Source organism: Ptychodera flava, chromosome 14 (genome assembly GCF_041260155.1).
Source record: "Ptychodera flava strain L36383 chromosome 14, AS_Pfla_20210202, whole genome shotgun sequence".
Lineage (NCBI taxonomy): Eukaryota > Metazoa > Hemichordata > Enteropneusta > Ptychoderidae > Ptychodera > Ptychodera flava.
The window spans coordinates 32,104,703-32,125,134 of record NC_091941.1 but is presented as its reverse complement, the minus strand read 5'-3'; the positions used below and the strand labels follow the sequence as shown (position 1 = coordinate 32,125,134).

General features: G+C 35.4%; 1 protein-coding gene across 1 annotated transcript in view; it reads right to left on the bottom strand.

The window, feature by feature from the left end:
- Positions 1-19,960, bottom strand: part of LOC139150197 (glycogen phosphorylase, muscle form-like) — a 29,738-nt gene extending 9,778 nt beyond the window's left edge. The window contains exons 1-9 of the mRNA XM_070722408.1: positions 19,616-19,960; positions 10,629-10,730; positions 8,111-8,189; positions 7,543-7,646; positions 5,440-5,574; positions 3,145-3,256; positions 1,818-1,900; positions 1,271-1,414; positions 554-646 (exon numbers count right to left, since the gene is read on the bottom strand). Of these exons, the coding sequence (XP_070578509.1) occupies positions 554-646; positions 1,271-1,414; positions 1,818-1,900; positions 3,145-3,256; positions 5,440-5,574; positions 7,543-7,646; positions 8,111-8,189; positions 10,629-10,730; positions 19,616-19,861 (1,098 nt within the window). The 5' untranslated portion in view covers positions 19,862-19,960. The remainder of the gene's footprint in view (positions 1-553; positions 647-1,270; positions 1,415-1,817; positions 1,901-3,144; positions 3,257-5,439; positions 5,575-7,542; positions 7,647-8,110; positions 8,190-10,628; positions 10,731-19,615) is intronic.
- Positions 19,961-20,432: the final 472 nt, after the last annotated feature.

Sequence of the window (20,432 nt, the reverse complement as noted above, 5' to 3'; positions counted from 1 at the left end):
ATCACAAAATACAAATATAAATCTGATCAGATCTAGAATCTTCTTGATCATGACCTTCCATTCACTGGTTTTACTTTTTACGTCTGATGCCTTTGCCTCTCTATACCAAAGATGATTATCACATAAAGAGAAGAAAACCAGCCATTGCCCACATCTGATTTTCTCAAGACTGAAATAAATACAAGGCATGGTATAATGTATCATACATTTATGTATGTTTCACCCTTTCACCATCATGGTTTGACCCAAACCCACTGTTATCAATGGTAACTGTGGACCAGTTCACAGGGAATTGGGGATGGACAGGTTTAATGAACCATTCACCACCAGATAGTCAAATTGTTCAGAGTAGGGTTTCAGGACCTTCACACATGGAAATGTACCGGAAAGGGATACTCCATAAAAACAAAACAAAACATTCTAGCGTACTAGTTTTGTGACGTTTTTTTGTTCAAAATTTCTATCATTTAGTTCAAAAATGAGACAGAAAAACACTAAGAGATATGATTCTGAACAATTCTCTGACTAGTTTTTCCAGAAAATGGAAATTTACCTTTTCCCAGGTCAAACCTTCAATGTCGACCAGGATTCTCATCAGTTCCGGAATAGCCAATGATGGATGGGTATCGTTCAGTTGGATTGCAACCTGGAAAAAACAAAGGATGAAGCATGACATAAGTGAGGAAAACACTACAAAACAAACGTATGTCCAAAAGAGTTTCGCCAGGCTTTTTGCAGGTTTGTCAAAAGCCCATCAAAAGATGAAAGATTTGATAAACCACATCACCTATATCTATAAACTTCTCTTGTATACTGTACATGTACACTGTTCACCCTCCAAAGTATTCTAAGGCTTTGATGCCGAACAATAAATGCAACAATCTTCCATTTGAAAGAAGTTTGTGATGAAACTCCAATAACGTTCTCATGATTCTACAGACAGGAGAGTGTGAGAACTTGTAAAAACAGAGAAAAGCTATAAAGTGACTTATTTGAAAATGAGAGGGAACTGTTGAAGGACCAGCACTCTAATCTTCTAATGATTAGAAAGATCAATTTCACCGGCAATACTTGCAAACATCTTGAAATGGATTCTTTTGTCATAAGTGGCACTTGATACAACAAAAAAATAAAGCTTTATAAGGTATGCTGAGTCTACTGACAAAAGGCGCAAAAGAGCACTAGTAATATTGTTCAAAAATATGACAAGAAGATTTCAACAGTGGAAGGTACACACTTGAAAAGATTTCACTGGTGAGGCTGCCCTTACCTTGTCAGGAAATGTATCAAAAGATGTTCTGACTGGGTCACGGCAACCAAACTTGGAAGACTTGAAGCGTCGGATGATGTCTTGCAAGGTGGCAGCCACCATGAAGTATTGCTGCTTCAGACGCAACTCCTTGCCTTCAAAGAACTGTTGGTGGTGAAGTAAAAGTTAATATATTTGTATCCTGTTAAAATATAATTTTATTTTTCTCTTTTTTTCAATGTTGAAGAAATATGTAAATATATAATGGGACTAACGATAATTCATATTATTGCTTATGACATAAGAGTCCAAGCACTGGCACCAAAAATAAATTACCAAGGTGATGAAGACAGTTGTAAGAATTTTCATTATACTCAAAATAATTCCCATAAACTGTATGATTGCTCAATTTATGACATTTGTTTCAATCAAATTTTCGATTGAGAGGAAAAACAGGTCTCACAGAAGTTTGAAAATTTTCAGTCTCACGTGTAAACTCTGATGAAAAAATGTACATTTATCAATAGATTAACATGGTATTGGCAGTCATAACACAATTCTCACTTACGTTGTCATTTGGGTACAAAACACGTGAAATATTCTCAGCAATATTTCTGTCACATACAGCCTGGATGTAGTCACCATCGTTGACTGTAAACACACAGACAAAACATAAAGTATATTATTTTTGTTAGAGACAGATTATTGTTTTGAAAATAATTTTAGATTTAGATAATTTTAACAAACATCTGACATGAAATATATCAATATCTGACATTAATTGAAAAAGTTCACAGTTCATACAAGAAGATCTCTTCAGACAATATGAAATTACACTTACAAAGGTCAAGAGGTCAGACAGGTCATATGTCATCTATTGCAGCTGGTGAAACATAGTTAACAATGGCATTTAACAAGACTACAATTAAATATCTTTCTGGAATTGAATAACTGAACATTGGAAAACAAGCCATTTTTTGATACTCATAAAGTTGTAAAAATTCTTCAATTTGCAATGAAAGCTTGGAAATTTTTGCCTTCTGGACAAAGTATCTCTCTTATTAATGATGATGATACTGTCTGCTTATGCATGTCTTGTCTGAGGTCAATCAAACGACATTGATGAAAGTCATGTCCTGCGAGTAAAAACACTGTGACATTTCACATGCTCCTGTGGAATTTCAAGTAGCCTTTGTACATGGTATTTCTCTGTGTTTGACACAGCTAATCTGGCGTTACAGCTTGACATTTCGGAATTGACCTTTTATATAGTTGAAGAATGCATGCAGAAATTAACATTGAGAAATAAATTTTATTAGTATGATGGATGCCGGCAAATGTCATTTATCTAACATTTGACCACTTTGAACATACAGACATGATCACTTCTCATGTTGGTATTTGCATACTGATCATTTTGCTGAGTTTTCAAGTTCAGCTATCAACATCTGTTATTGCCAGTGTCTGTGTCATGACCTTTGTGGAAAAACTTCTCTTCAGGCAGGAAACTTTCTGAAATTAATGTCAAGTTTCAATTTTGGTTTCAATGGCCCCTGTTTACAATTCTGTATAGAGATGTACAACATATTTATCATGTCAAAGATGACAACACAATGTCCTATCATCTGTTGAGTATCAAAACAGAAGAAAATACTTCAGAATTACGATATTACGATCACTTTGTTTAAGTCTCCTCTCTCTCTCTCTCTCTCTCTCTCTCTCTCTCTCTCTCTCTCTCTCTCTCTCTCTCTCTCTCTCTCTCTCTCTCTCTCCCTTTCTCTCATTTGGTGCACTTGCACTCTCTCCCCTTCCTAATAAAGAGTAAACGACACAACTTCTTGATGATTTTTTAAACTTTAGAATTCACCAACTTCAAAGGAGGCCCTTATACTCACAGAACTTAAGATGAAAGCTTTGTGGAGCTTTAGCAGACCATAGCCTCATGGTATTGACACAGTTATTACCATAACCTGGTATAGGTGTATCATATGGCATGGCAAACACAACCTGTACAGATGTGAGGAACAAAAAAAATTATAATTTACTGTCAGAATAAAGTAATAAATTATAAACTTGTCATTCTTGTTTATTGTTTGTGATTGTGTTTCACACCATTGATCAACTGACAACATGAAATCCCATTGTAAAATGTTTCCCATTAAAACAGAAATTTGTCTGACAGTACAGCTTATTGAAATGTTTCTCGTTTAACCTAGCATTTTTCTGACGACAAAACTTTCAATAAATATGTTAATATCCAACAATTTAACCATGGTTTGAACTCAGCAGGATTAATAATTAAGCTGACAGTGTCATCTGGAGCTGAATAATTGTCTTCAAGGTCAAGGGTCAAGGTTCAAGTGCTTCACTGCAATGTACATTCCCTATTTTTGCAAATTAACTGAATGTCCTGGCAATATTCACCGTTTGAGGATTTTATTAATTCCCGTCATTTCAATTTGAGATGACATCTAACAATGACAACAGGAAACACCCACTGCACAACAAAAACTATATACCATTACACTGCCAGAATATCAGCTGGAGTGACTGACCATTATTTCAATTTGATGAGCCTGACATTTTGACAAACAACAGAAATACATGTCATTTGCCACATATCAGTTCCCTATTTACTTATCTGTGTTGAAATGTTACTAACAGTAACTGCTCCCTAACACTGCTTTGATGTATGTAGGAAATCCATCACAGTAAATTGCTTCCTTAGTAAAATGAATTTCAGACAACAAAAGTACCACATTTTCACACCTCTGTAGCCATTTAAGAATGAGGCTGACTCTTCTCACAGAAGATGTTTGGACTAGTCATTATGTTTATACAAATTGACCCCACAGATGATAACATGGATATGTCACTGTATTGAAATATTGGTGACCTATCAATGACATCTGGTGTCAATGCCATCAAATTTTATTTCAACGTGTCAATCGAGTAGATTATTGCAATAAATGTACATCTTTCTGATAAGGTTGTGGCTCTGTTGATTTTTGTATAGGATCAAATCAACAAATTGTAGTTTGTGGAAAAAGTTGGCAGATCGCTTGGTTCAGATTCATGATTGCTGAGAAATTTTATTTTATCAAAGATGGCTCCTAAGCTGCTTCAGCCACTTCAACAACAATGCTCATCTTTAATACAACACCACACCAGAGTAGCGGTGTACGTGTGCATGACTATTCCACCCACTCGAAACATATATCGTAGTGTGCACCTGGCACACAGACAGGATGGGAGTGTGTGTGGGTGTGTTCCTGATCCAATGACAGGGTGGACCAATTTAATCCTATCCTTTGTGGTGCAAAATGCAACACCATTGATCTCTAAGTTATCAGATGGTATGGTGAAGAATGTAAATTTCCACTGTGCATCTATTAAAAATGATGAACAGTTCTATTTTTATACTTGTATCACAGATAAGAAGTAAAACTATGTATTTTTACAAGTGTTGTAAGTGACCGTCACTGTGAAATTCAGAACCGTTTGATCTATTTGGGTCTGACTATAGAACTAATGATAATGTACAACATTATGGATTCAATCCATTGAATTATATGAGGTTATTACGAAAATACCGCAAAGGATGCATGAGGACATTGGCGCAGCGTATCGCCCGACGCGAAGCGGAGGGCGATGCGCGGCGCCAATGTCCGAGTGCATCCTTTGCGGTATTTTCATAATAACCTTATTATTATACATCTTACATTCCTGATGGGGGCATCAAAATGTCGGAGTAGTGACAGTTTTCGTGCAATGTCAACAATTTTTCTTCAGATTTTATCGCGCCAGTGTGGAACGCTACCTCGGACGCGCTTCTGCACGTTTTGGAGTGTGTGCACTACACACATACGTACGTACAGAGCGCACGCGATACTTGTTCTGGCACTCGTCCAAGGGGTCCCTTGAAACCGTTCTACAGTGAACGCGCAGATACAGCTGCAGGGAATGGGGCGCCTTGAAACCGTGCCGTACGGAACGGGCGCGAGTTCCGTACGGCATTTTAGCGCACGCTAAATTCTATTGTTCTCGATGGTAGATGTATAATAATGTTCTTTATAACCAGTGGCAGCTGTCGTATCATCAGTAAATCTGATTTTCTTTTGGTTTTAGAAATGGACAAAAATGCATGCATACACGGATTAGAAGCCTTGTTTCAAAGAAAGGTACCTTACCTGTGTGTTGACCCATTTTGATCTGCCGGTATCAGTCCTTTCTACTTTTCCGTAGAAATTGATGGGAATCATGTATTCTGGTCTGGCTTTTTCCCAAGCATTGCCGAATCTCAACCAATCATCTGGCTCCTCCACCTATGATGAAGAATTATTACATAAATCTCTTTCAAATACTATTAAGTAATCTGAACGATGCAATCTTAACAATATCTATGGAGATATTAAGTCATATACTGATATTTCAGAGCTGTTGATAGCCTAAACACAATTGAATATTTTGTTTCTGTTAACAGTTAATAGTAGGGAACACTGATTTTCATGGTAACTTAAATGTTGTGTTATTATTCTTTGAAAATGAGTTTCGATTCTAACGGGACAGAAGCTGTAACTTGTGGCAAGTTTTTCAGCATTCTGCTGCTATATCTCAACTACCGTGTCTGACCCTGATCCGTTTATCATGCTGAAATTTCAAGTGTTCTTTTTGTCCACACAGCTTGTATGTGTGTAGTGATCATTGTTTATTGTTTACAAATGAATTCTAATCTGGACTTGAATACAATTTTCAATAACAACAATGGAGACAATACTCATATAGGTTGTGTTGATATGCTAAATACTTGGCATTAAATTAGAGTTTAAGGGATTCAATTCAGAAAGTGTGGGGAAACCACAAAACAAAAGTTCTGAAAAAATAGCCAAAAGATACAGCTTATGGATCTTTAACTCAGCTGATTCAAGATAAATGCCAAACAAAAGCTGACTCTTGACAGAAAGTATGTACTGTATGACATATAATGAAATGCTGCATTAATAGAAAGTGTCTGTAAGTCTGAGTCACAGTCATAACAATATATGTTCATTATCAAGAAACAGTTAATATTGACTGTGATTATAAATACATAGCACACAATTTCTGAACGATGCAATCTTAACAATATCTATGGAGATATTAAGTCATATACTGATATTTCAGAGCTGTTGATAGCCTAAACACAATTGAATATTTTGTTTCTGTTAACAGTTAATAGTAGGGAACACTGATTTTCATGGTAACTTAAATGTTGTGTTATTATTCTTTGAAAATGAGTTTCGATTCTAACGGGACAGAAGCTGTAACTTGTGGCATATTTTGATTTTAGTTTCTGGCTTAGAAAATCATGTATATGTAGCACAGCAAGAGATATATATGCACTAATGCTACGATAAGAATGGCATGTTCTGAGGCAATTGTGTCTGGAAGATTTATTAGGCTAGACAACATTTGCTGGCATCAATTATAGTGTCCTGTGCTCAAGGGACAATGTCTGAAGGTATTATTTTAAAGGGAAATTCATCTTGTCGGATGAGAAATATTTTCCAGTCACATCAGCCCGAGAAATGGTATTTCACTGATAGGAATAAAATTCAAACAGTTAGCTGAACAACTTCTAACAAGAATTGGCAGCTAACACTTCTAGGAAAGGTTAATAGGCATTAAAAATTTCACATATATTTTTTAAATTGTCGGTATTTGCAAACCGCAGATGTACCCACTAGAGACACACTAGGAAAGTGCTGATATATGTAGATGTGAAATAAAATGTAAAATCTTCAACAAAATAAATTTGCCACCTGCAAATTTCTCTTAAGTTTGCAAATTCATAAGCAAATTGAATAATTTATATGCTTTTGGACAACATTCATATGTACAGATACAAACGTGTATATATATATTTAGTTTTAATAGCTGTTAATTTGAGGTGGTCACACATTGAGATGGCTTAGTGGTTGGGTGAAAGTTAAATATGTATATAATGGTATGTTTCAATGTCCAATCTATACAACCTTTTTGAAGAAAAAGTCACGTAATGTACTTGCTAAGGGATACTGTATGACAACAGCCTCATTATTTATGTTCTTGTTGGAATTAGACACTGAGATATTTGTCATTCTTACCAAGTTTACACGTCTCTGATGAAAACCCTTGGAATCAATACACAGAAATTTATCACAAATTTTGTGATATTTTTTGTCTTTTGGGATAGGAAAAGGGAATTTACTATTAGCCACTGAAGTGATACATATAAAATGAGTGAATGAAACGTGAACGTGAGTATTTCTGACCTGCTGTCCGTCTTTGATTCTCTGGTTGAAGATGCCATACTCGTATCTGATACCGTAGCCATAGGCTGCCAAACCTAGGCTGGCCATGGAATCTAAGAAGCATGCTACAAGGTCAAAGAGATCAGTTGCAGTTAGTGTGAATAATCTTGAAGTCAACTGAGTAATTATCGTAATCCCTGACTGCAATTGTATCAGCTATGTATACTTGACTGCAGTTTATTTAATAATGTATATGTAAGGCTTGAAATACTGCTTTACATGAGAACAGGTTTGTACATCAAATATTTCATTTGAAATCAATTTTGAATTCCTTTTTTACCTTTCCATTTTGAAAAGATATCTCACATCAAAGTAACGCTCACTTCCGTAGGAGAATTCTTTCATGATATTTGCACCAGCCTTCAAGGTCATTCATAGGTCATCTGTCCAGCCAGAAATGATCAATCACTCTGCTCTTGAAATTCAATATTCAGCTGGGTACATTTGATACGCATATCGTTCACAGGAATTACAGAGATTTGGGAGTATCTATACTAAATATTTCAACCATGTCTTTTTGAACTCTTACCTGCCAGTCTACCCAGACCACCATTTCCCAGACCAGCATCCTCTTCAATATCTTCTAATTCTTCAATGTCAAGACCAAGCTGCAATGTCAAAACAGACCATTGTCAATATTTATAACTCAGTGACTGTGACTGAATCATTGTTTTTTACAAGTACATTTTGTAGACAACACAGTCTAGGTCTAGCTATATTGCTTTGAATTTCAAGACTTTCCCCATACAGAGATAAATGGGGCACTGGGAAGTGAATGATGGAGACAGCATTTGTACTGAGCAATTCCCTGCAATAAACAATTTAACAGTAATTGACTTTAACCGCATATGGCGTTCTCAAGTCACCTTCTTTGAAATTAGTGATCACCAGATTCGTACACTGATTTTCACATCAAAATATTTCCTTTGCATATTAGTTAAAGGATCAAATTTCATTCATTGCTTTTCCTAATATCTGTTCAATTTATGTTCTGCTCAGAAAAGGAATACATTAATTTGCAAAATACAAATTGTGAAAAAAATGCCAACTCTGTCATTAAGGCTAAATGATATGCTCATGCATGTTATAATAGGAATGTATGCTGCCTTGAGGTATTTTCACACTGAGAGTAAAAGACATTTTGTGTACATAATCAAAATTCCTATCAAGTGGAATTTAAAATGCAACAATCTGTAAGATACTCTTATTGATCCTACAACATTCATGACTTCCATTCATAACATTTCATGGACTATTTCATAATTCACATAATCTACTTCTGGCAGACAATACTGGCAAATGAACTGTTCAAGATATTTTGGCCTTTTATATTGTTTTAGTTTCTTTCAATGTTAAAATTATATCTGGAGCAAACATTAAAGCAAAGATATTATATTGTGATATTTCAAGTACAGGGCAATGACTGCTGTCTTCTATGACTACCCACAGAAATAGATATATTATTATATTTAACATGAAAATTGAGTGCAATTCCTGTATATCTTGAATGTTTTGCTACGTAGAGTGATTTATTGCTTCTTTTTTTTTGACATGTTCCTATGGACTGAAGCATTCTCTGGGGAAATCCATAGACAATCACTAATGCTGTACATGTTCAATGACTTGAAGTGTATTGGATTTGAATATGCCAGCCATGTTTGATGGAATTTAAATGTATCTGTTGTTTTCTCTATGGTTTGCCCTTATCGGATGTGATAATGCATTCCCATCATGTTACGACAACATTGCCTCATCAGTGCTGCCTCATCAGTAAACGCAAGCCACTCACACATGTTGAAATTGGCCAAACGGCTAGAAATGCTATTACAAAACTGACAAGTTACTGCAATATATGTTACTGTTTATTCAGAGCTATCTGAGTGTGCACCAATTTCATTTCAGAAAGTTCAATAAATTCACAGCATAAAGATATATTAGCATAAATTTCATTGAGGTTTCAAATACAAACACATATTTCATGCTCTGCTGAAAACTTCGTTTTAACAACATAAAATGGGTCACAGGTAGGGGATAGAAATTTTATTGCTTTGAATAATTTTTCTTGAATTTGATATCATTCAGTGTATACAAACAAAGCAAGCTTGCAGAAATGAGATTACTAGTGATTTACACTTATCTGTTGTTATTGCATGAAAGTGATCAACATAGCATATTAAATATCTTTTCCTTATATAGCACAGAGAGAAGTGATGTGTACACTCTACAATGTAGACATAAACTCTATAGAAATAACTGGTTAGAATGTGTTTTTAGAACATTTTGTTTACCAGGAGAAAAACTTGTACAGCAATTTCTCAATTGTTTTATCGTATTTGCATTAACACAAGTAATACAATGAAATCAAATTCTTGGCGCAATGTCTACTCTTACGCTCTGCTTTCACGCAATTTTTTATGCAAATCATTAAATGACCACAATGGTAAATGAAAACAAACTATTTCCACTTAGATATTTTAACATTACATCAATAAAACGTGTACTCATAGATACGGTTGCTTAGTTACTCTAATTATTCTAAAACTGGAAAAATAACTGACGTGAATTTCACAAGACTGAGTGGCGTTGTCAGATTGATAAATGTATTTTATAGTGTGCTTACCAGAGTATCTATGGAGGTACGTATACATGATATAAATAAAGTTTGTGATAAACATATTCGCTTACGTTATTTCTTACAGTACAAATGTAAATCAGTCTCATCTCGGGTACACAATATCATGATGTAAGTACAGGTGAGAATTACTGGGAATCAACAAACAAATTAATGAGTGTGTAATCTGCATTATGATTCATCACTGCCTTGTGAAGGTAGTTCATCATAAGCATGTACATATAGTGTATGTTTTATGTAGACATTTTCATGAAATGGAATGGAACAAGAATAAGGGTGGTAAACATTTTTATTTATTATTTATTTATTTATCAATTTTATTTATTCATTTTAGTTGAATTTGTTTATGTATTTATTATTCTTATTTATTTATTTTTATTTATCTATTTATTTATTTATTTATTGACTACATTACCTGATACATAGCTTCATCACATTCACTCTGTATTCCCAGATTAACCATGGTGTTTGTCAAGGTACGTCCCATGTAGTATTCCAAAGACAGGTAATACACACGCTGTAACAAAACACGTCAACACAATGAATCAGCAATACAAAGCAATCAATAAACATTTTTGTATTTCATTTTGAAAAGAAAGGATATTGTCAAGGGATGTAATTAGCACATGGGTGACATTTGTGATAGAAATACTGAATAAACGCTATACAAGCTGGCATAATTGATCCATTACAAAATAGATTGCTGCTTTAATTCATGGCAATACCTCACATTACACAAACTGGAGGTTATCATAACAAATTACAGATTAAAAAGGAAACTATGACATTACCGGTACATGCATCACAGTATCTAGCAGATTCCTGTCAGTCTGATCATGGCTGGTTTTAACTGAATTGCAATAATTACCCTTGGTTTTAGAGAAGTAATTTGTTAAATACCGTTATAGAATAATGTTCTTTATAAAAGCTTTTTCATTTTCATGACCCTTGCACAATTTTTAATACATCCTGGTGTTTTCTGGGATATTTAATATTCATTATATTCAATATTTTATTGTAAGAAAAATATAACCTTTTTCGCTTGATGAGCAAATTCTGTACAACATTCTGTGATAGTTGTTTGCTGTTCTAGAATTTTCACCCAAGTTTTTATGTTCATTCCAGGATATGTATCAGGATACAGGATCTTGATGAGGTCATGTGAATGACCAACAAGTTACAAAAGATTAACACCATGTACAGAAACTAAAGATTATTTCAATATTGGTAGAGTCAGGATATTAAGTTAGAATATGGAAGTCAGTAATACAACAACCGCTCTTTTCTTTCACACAACAAACAACAACTCCACTTCATGTAAAGTGTGATTGTTCTGCATATAAATGATCATTTGCTTTTCCATTCATGATTCATAAGGAACAGGGAAGATAACTGGATCACTTCTGATAATTTAGGTTTGGTTTGACCTAGGTCATGACCCTGACATGACCCTACATCCTTCTTTTCTTTGGGATATAAAGATGACTAATTCAATTTGCTGATCTGTTTCAAAGCCATTTAACATTTACTGAATTCTGTAATGAAGCGTTTTAAAGCAATGCCTTGCATTTTTCTCCACCTGAAAAATGTTTAATTTTAAACACCTGATAATACCATTGAAAAATGACAGTATAAAAGTCATGTAGTGATATGAAAAGAGCTTACTGCCTAAGTGATTTACCAGTCAACCTTTGCTGTTTGCAACTACCAGTAGTACATATATGTGTGTTAAAATCATGTCATAATCAAAGGAAATGATTATGCAGTAACTTTTAGCAGCAATGTGCAAACAAGATTCACACTTGACTATGACTGTCATACGTGATTCATATAAACTGCTCATTCCTATTATTCTCTGATTGGCTGTTATAATTCCAAACTCTCCTGTTCTTTTATTGTAGTTGTCAACATCATTATAATGACAGATATCACATACAGTAGCAGCATGGAAAATAGTTTTTTTGATACAAAAATAAAATATATACCTGTGCCTTTCCAAAAAACAACAAGTCATGCCATTATTTATATGGACAAAGTCTATGTAATAAACACTTTGATTTAGAGCAATAAATCAATGTATGGAGGTAAATATTTGGTTTTCTCTTTTTTGATCAGATACCCAGAGTTCCATGTACCCTTTATCAGCCATGCATCTCTAAGCTTGATATCAGTGACATGTGTTGCACCTCTAAACCACTGATAGTAACACATCAGTTCTATTGGTTGCAAGCGGTGACCAGGTCAAACATACATGAATAATTTATTCATCAACTACATGTATTACAATCTTTCTCAATCACTGCAGTGCGTAAAACCCCTAGCACATACAAAACGTTCTGAGAGGTAGCAGTTGGCAATTGAATTCAAGAAGACTTTCGTCACTTGGCCTGACATGACAATCAAATACATTATTATAATTCTAATTTTGCATTATACTGTAAAAGAGCATCATAAATGGTACTGGTTATTTTTCTGTTGGTTAGACCTTTGGATTATTTAAATTACATGACAAAAGTGTGAGAAATCATTACGTGATCAAATGTCTTGTCTTATTACTAAATACTGTAACCATTCATTACACCACAGTGCTTGTGTTGAGGGACTGTGATTACACGTAAACTGCCATAGTCTTGTTTTGGTCTTTTGAGTCACACAGTATTGGGTAAGCCTAAATACAAAGCCTAGTCATACAATGTATGATACAGCATATATGTCAATGATTGCAATTATGTACAGCACTCACAATAGACGTTTATAAACATGAAATCACACATTTCAGTATATGCAGTATATATAAATACATTGATGTGAACAAATGTCATTACATAATAACTCTTTACGTGTAAAACTGGAACAATTTCCAGTAGTTCACATGGTGAATATAGTTAATCTGTTATATCTGCTTTGGTCAAGCTGACAGGGTATAAATTTTCATCTGTGGTAATTGAATGCTGGTGACTCTTCTGTTATACCAGCACTGACAAACAGTTGATGTCAGGTTACTGCAAGATTTATCGCCTTTCTAAAGGGTTCCCATATTCTGATAAATGTGTACAGTACAGGCATAGAGTGACACACCATGGTACATAATCTTTGCATAGTCCCTCCCCATTTGCACTGTCATTGTTGTCACCCTGGATCGCCATCATATTAAATAATATATAGCTGGAATTATGATTGACTTGCTGACCTATTTCTGAAGTGTTAGGTTATAATAGACAGTTTAAGAAAGCAACAAAGCCCTCCGTTACTTCATGGATGATTCCTAGTAGTGTCAACCAATGTCAGAATTCCACACGAGTTTGAATGCAGCACACAAACCTAGCATAGGCTGTGTCATAATTTATGACATTTCTGATGCAGAGAAATAAAACACTGCTGTATAATAGTATACTTGAAGAGAAGACTGCGCACCTACCAGCGTATATGAAACTTACACTTGTTAGTCTCTCAATAAATATTATATAGCTAACTCTGATATAAACCTCAATAACTACAGATTGCACTGTCCATATGTTCAGCAGTTTTCAATGTAAGTACATTGTAATTTATATCAAGGATGGAAGTAAGAAATATTTTACGACAGAATTGACAGGAACAGGGCTGTGAACCAAGGTTATCAGATGTATTACATCACTAGAGATAATGCATTCCTGAGGCTGAAGAGCAAATGTACAGAATTTAGTTATGCACAGAGATGTATAAAATGTGATAGAGTTAAGGGTTGACACTTAGCAACTGTGACCCACTTTCGATTACCACCTTGCTATAGGGCTTCTGAAAGCAACCTTGAACTTGAAAGTGCATTCAGCCAATGTTTGTCGTTGCTTTATGAACTGTTCATATGGCTGAGCCAAAACTTCTTTGCACATATTCTGAGCAAGTTTTTTATTAATAAATTAAAAAGTTCTATTAAGAACACTTCAATGATTTGTGTACTGATTAATAGAGAAATAGAAAATTTCCAGAATCAAGATATGTTGATATTCTTTTAGTCCTTAAGCTTACACTAGGGCCTGTCCCTTCCACAGACCACTGAAGGGTCAGTATTACAGAGGTCATTGTGAATTTTGGAAAATGACCTGTACAAATTGTGCCACACATTTACAGCCTCTACAAATCTGTAGAACATAAAACAGCATTTATGGTGTCTGGATGATTTATTTATTAGGACATGAAGTACACCACAGGCAAACATATTTGTGTCACACAAATTCGTTCAATCATCTTACTACTTTAAAATATGGCCGTAGTTTAACCTTGATAGGACGCCAATATTTTTACAATGACTTGAAATCTTCTACCTCTGTGCAGAAATTATACATTTCACAGATGGCAACATTTTTCGGGATAGATTTTTTTAAAGGACTGTACCATACAGATGATGTTTTATAATGAAGGTCAGGTGTTAGAATGCTTACATCATCAGTATTCTATAGAGTGAACAGAGAGAGCTGCAGCTGATTGGATGGTATGTTGCTACTATCATTATGCAGATGTCAGAATGACCTTCATGTGTAGAATGGCATGGAAATCTAGGAAAAGCTAATTTTACAAGTTGTGCTCTGAAGACAATTACAACCCTATCACACTTGCACAAAAGACTGGTTTTTGCCTGCTTGGTTGTCAGACTAATTCACACAAATTTGGATCAAATGTCACTGAGTGATTTTGAGACAATGGGGATTGTGTGGGTAAAGGCAGCTTGTAGACAGGTATTGAAAGTGAAGATTGACAATTAGGTACACATTACAGAATGGAATGGTCCACATAGCATCACAACAAAGTGAAACTTTCCATGAACTAAAGTTACTGCAGGGTTATATTGTATGTTATTTGCTTATGTGGTCATGTTGATAGATTGTCCTCGCTGCACAAACAGTGTTTTTTTCTTGCTATAAACGTTCAAGCACTAAAATAAATAAATAAATATCAGTACCTGTTATTTTTTTTAACCAAAAATACAATGCAGCACTTCCAGTATAAAAAGAGTACACACCCTGGACAACAGCCAACTCATCTCCACATGAACACTTCACTTCTACCTCGCAGTAACCATGACAACCAATGATCTTAGAAGGTACAAGGTCAGAGATCAGGAGTAAAGTAGCATTCCTGAACAAGGGCTTTCAAAGTGTAAGTACTGCCTAACTGAGACACACCAAAGCTTCTCTCATGGGTTAATATTACTGCCTTGGTTTAAAATTTACAAAACAAAAAATACATTCATAAAATTAATATATTCAAACTTATAACATTGAGAAACATGTCACCAATTGGGCATAGGACATTTAATCCAATGATATACTTCTGAATACAAATGACATATCACAACATATGGACAGCAAAAACTAAACCTGGCTCATCTAAACTCTGACCTGATCAAGTAACTTCATTCCAATATGGTGTCCAGACAGACAACTTCAAGGTTACAGTGATACATTGGTGATACTGTTATTTCTGACCTATTTAATATGCATGATGCAAACATTTTTACAGTTAATTTAAATGAAAGTTTGTATGTGATTCAAAATGCTACGCTAGACTAAATCACAAAAAAAGTTTTATCACCTATAAGTCTAAGCGCTAAAGATTGTGAAAAAACTTTGATGAAATTTTAATAGCGATTTGACAGTCAAATCAGTTTAGGCTAGCCTTTGAAGCTTATATTTTGCTACATTCTCATCTACTTGGTTTCAATAATTTATGACTTAATTAAGGAATGTACAAATTTTCTAGTTGTAATGACATCAGCACTGCATAATTATCACTCTTACCAGAATTGGATTTGGCAAATTTGAAAGATGACTGTACCGCTGAATATCGCAGTACAACATGAGCAGCATACAAGCTAGCTTGCAGAGTACCAGTATTGGAATTATTTTTAATTTGCAGCTGCTAGCTTATATTAAAGCATGACAATCTAGTGCAGCAGCTTTTAAAACCTTTTCATCTCAATTTCCTGTCTACAGGTCCAACTTCAACATTGAAAACAATAACACTGGGGTTAGCTACAGTGTTCAATTAAAATGATCATTTGTAGCATGAAACCATACATATACATCAGCATGCATTCAATCAAACAACTAAAGCTTAGTGGGGTCACTTCATAGTGTATGAAGCTCAGGCAATTTCAGTTTACTGGTTTGAGAAAGAAACAAATTACTAATTGTCCAGCATACATTACTATGATTTGTGAATGACTTTAAAATTTGGTTGTGGGTTTTGAAAAATTTGAAGGACATGTGCTCATTTTTGCAGTACAAATGACGGCAATAAGTTGCAAAATATTTAGCTTTCAGAGACGATTCAAAGGTAGTGAATTCAAAATGTTCAATTGCCACCTGTGTAAAATAACTAATAACACACATAAAAGTGTTTATTAGATATTCTGTTGTAACTGTATTAAACAATGGAAAAGGAAGAAGTTCAATGTTGTATCTCACATTGACATTTTCTGTTTCACAAGAGCCACAGATTAAAAACATATGAAGCAAGAAATGTTATATACTGAACGTGAACGAACATCAATGCACTGAAAGTGTTCTCTGAAGTTACTCTAGCGTGAGTCCCCCTGGCTCAGTCATAAAACCTTAGAACCTCAACAATAGCCACTACATTTTTGTTGCTTCTGCATTTCTCTTCACTGGCCTCAGTTAATCCTTTCCAACCAAGCAGACATTGTGCAAAGCCCGTATAACTCAAAATTATGATGGTCACTTGTGCAGCCTGACACTTCTGCTCAGTCAGGTCACACATCAATTCTGCATCTCACTGTTAGGCATAGCAAAGGGTGTTTCCTGGCTTTCATGTGATTGTTACCTTTAATTCAACTATGACAAATATTAGCATAGAGAACACTACACAGTAACACCACCACATATATTACTAATAACGCCAATCAACAAAGTGCCCTGGCCACTACCTTATTTGCATGCACTGTGACCACACTATAAGTTCATTGTATATTTTAAAAGGACTCTTTATTGCTTTTTTTCTAAAGCAATCATTTTAAGTGCATGATCTGGCATGCACTGTAAGTCTGACAACATTTGGATTATCGGCATTATCTTACTCTTTTATTTGTACATTTCATTGCGTCACCTATCCTGTATGCTTATGGAAATAAATTATATGAAATGAGTTTAAATTCCTGACTCCAAAAGCAAAACTTATTATTTCTTATTCTCTTCCCAAGCAGCTTTGCAGATATCATGAGTCTTCCATACATTCAATTTACGATGTTATCTGCCTTAACAAATTTTTTCGAGACAACTATACAATGGGTGCTGCTTTTCCAATTGCTTTTCTCTCTGTGATCACATGAAATCATGAGCAGGATAAAGCAGATCCTTTTTGTGAGTTATACCTACACCTGATAATATCAAGGTAAACATTTGAGGTCATGCCCTGGCAAGAGTTACACACCCTGACCTTTAACCCCACAACGAAGATGAGCTCACCAATTTTTCATAATCACTCTACTCTACTACAATGTGCTATAGGTGTATTTGTTACATAATTTCATAATCTTCTCCCTTAATGAGATAACTTTTGCATATTTGTTGTTTGTAAAATATGGCAACAAATATCATACACTGGAGATAGAGAATGCCGCCTAAATCCTTATTTTAAATTTAAGTTAGGTGCTTACAAACACTGGGCAACCATAGTACGACCTAGTGAATGGCTAGCCTGTTTGTATCATTCTTCTATTGACATCTGTTAATGAGTTACTAATACTATACATTTGATTCCCAACCTAACAGAAAACACAATGCTGTCAATGAGTTGACTCCTCATATTAAATACTTCCCTCTCTGCAAAAATTGCTTGGAAGGTGAGAGTCTATCTTAGACTATCTCATAAATTCAACAAATTAAGGTGATTTCTTTTTAACAACGATACCGCATCACCTACAGGAGAGGTAAAAAGTGCAAGGTGTTGACTTGTGTGACATTGCACCTTTATTATTTTGAGAGACACTGTCAGTGTCAGAGCATATCATTAAAAGTATGCAACTTAGTGATAGTTTACATTTACTCATGCTCTTGTCAAATTTGGTATTTATGCTAGAACACCAAAATAACTGCCCATCAGAATTTTACCCAACCAACCTTCCTGTTAAAAGATATTGTTTCTTTTGAACTTCCGTTACAATCTGACAAGTCTCTGAATTGATACTTTTGAAGTAACATGCAATGTTTAGATCCTCATTCCATGTGACAAGCACCACAGTTCCTCTATGAACTCACACAGAACTGTGGTGAAAAATATTCAGGCTATGTCTCTGGCATCCAGGCTGGGCAGCCAGTGGTAGTTTAGTCTGGGGAACATGTAATCTGAATGTCTGCACATACAGGTCCATTGAAGGACACGCTGCATATACAGGTCTATGGCACTCTCTAGTTGTACATTATAAACTGACCATTCTTTACTGGTTTGTGATTACGGTAATCACTCCTGAATACAGGTTCTTTCTGTCAGTGTCAGTAGCCCCTGTTTATTTTCTCGAAAATCAAAGAAATAGTTCAGTATATCCACACTGAAAACTTTTAAGTAATTCTGTTATATCACAAGAAATATAATATGCTGTATATTCCATATAATAACAGCATAATAAACATGTAATGGGGAGTAGCTTATTACGTCAGGTTTGTAGAGGATGAAAAAACAGGCTGCTATATCCTTTGATTGTGAGGACAACACAGTGGTTTGCATGACAATACAAGATTACCTAATGCTAATTGTCGAAGACAATGGTTGTTTACGTTGCAGCTGAGCAGCTGTTTTGCTCGACGCCCAAAACATTTGTCATTTCTTTCTTCATTAAATTTCCTCTGCTCAGGTAAGCTCCTTTAAAAATCATGTGGCGAAAAAATTGAAGTGAAACTGAGATCACAGTCACTGAAGTCGACGCAGTCACAGTGCTAACTGAACAGTATTGATACGATACGGTCTATGTCCAAAGCACAGTCCATGGACAGTGTCGAAAGCTACTGATAGCCAGGGTTTCTTATCGACACTTGGGCCGCTATGTATTTACATACAACCGTAAATTCCTACATAACATTTTAATACAACGGGACTTAATGACATATAACGGTTGTCATTTGTCGCTTCTTTCAGCGGCCGAGGGCAATCTAGCACCAACGAAGTTCACTTCTCGAGCACGGATATCAATTTACAACATCGTGAGCACGTAGGCAGTCGACCCTGGATTGACATAACCCCTATGTATGACTCTTGCGGACGACACAAATCACCCTAGTGCAAACCTAAATCATGCATAGCTCTGCTCAGCTCAGGACTCGACTAGGCCTGCTACTTCTCTCGTTCATTTCAGCCTGGCACTGAACAAACCCCTCACCGTGTTTGGGACGGTAATGTTACACTGCTTACCTTCGGATCTTTCTCATAGTAATGCTGTTGAGTACGAATCCATCTGCCGACGAGCTGGTCTCGGACTGTATGAGCGAGAGCGAAGTAATAATCCCGTTGAGTGGAGACATTTCTGTCTTTGACGAGAGTGTAATGAAGGTGCCGGTTAAACGTATTTTTAATGGTAGCAACGTTCTCTACCTGCGCAATACCCCTCACACTGATTTGCTTACGCTTATCGGCATCTGTCTGGTTAAATGTGGCCATCTTGGCAGGCGATTTCTGCTAATATTTTGACAAACAAGTGCGACCACTCCGTACACCACTCAGACACCGTTCTTCGATGGTGACCCAGCCAGACGAGTGTGTCACTGCGCCTGCGCAGTACATGTATCGGCATAATTTACTTGCAGGGCTGGTTACTGTATAGTAGTACTGGTATCATTAAGCATTATATCTGTATTATCAAAGGAAGAGTAAAGAATTTGTAGATCCAGATCATTAGCTTTTCTAAGCATGAAATAAATTTCTAAACCCAACGAATTGAAAGACAAATGAAAATTCAAAAACGTTCATGCACTTCTCAATCACACCTTTTCACACGATACAGGTTTATTGCAGGTCCTTGACATTTTGCGAAAGTGCTTTTTGCTTTTTTCTTTTATAATAACCAGTTTAGAGACAATGGCAAGCTATCAATTATCACAAACTGCAAAATACTTTCTCTTCCTTTTTGAACATTCCATCGAAAGGAAGTCCAAACATGAAACCTGCTACAATATTGTGCACTTACTGATAGATTGTAGATAGACTGTTTCTGTAGGAATGCCATGGTGAG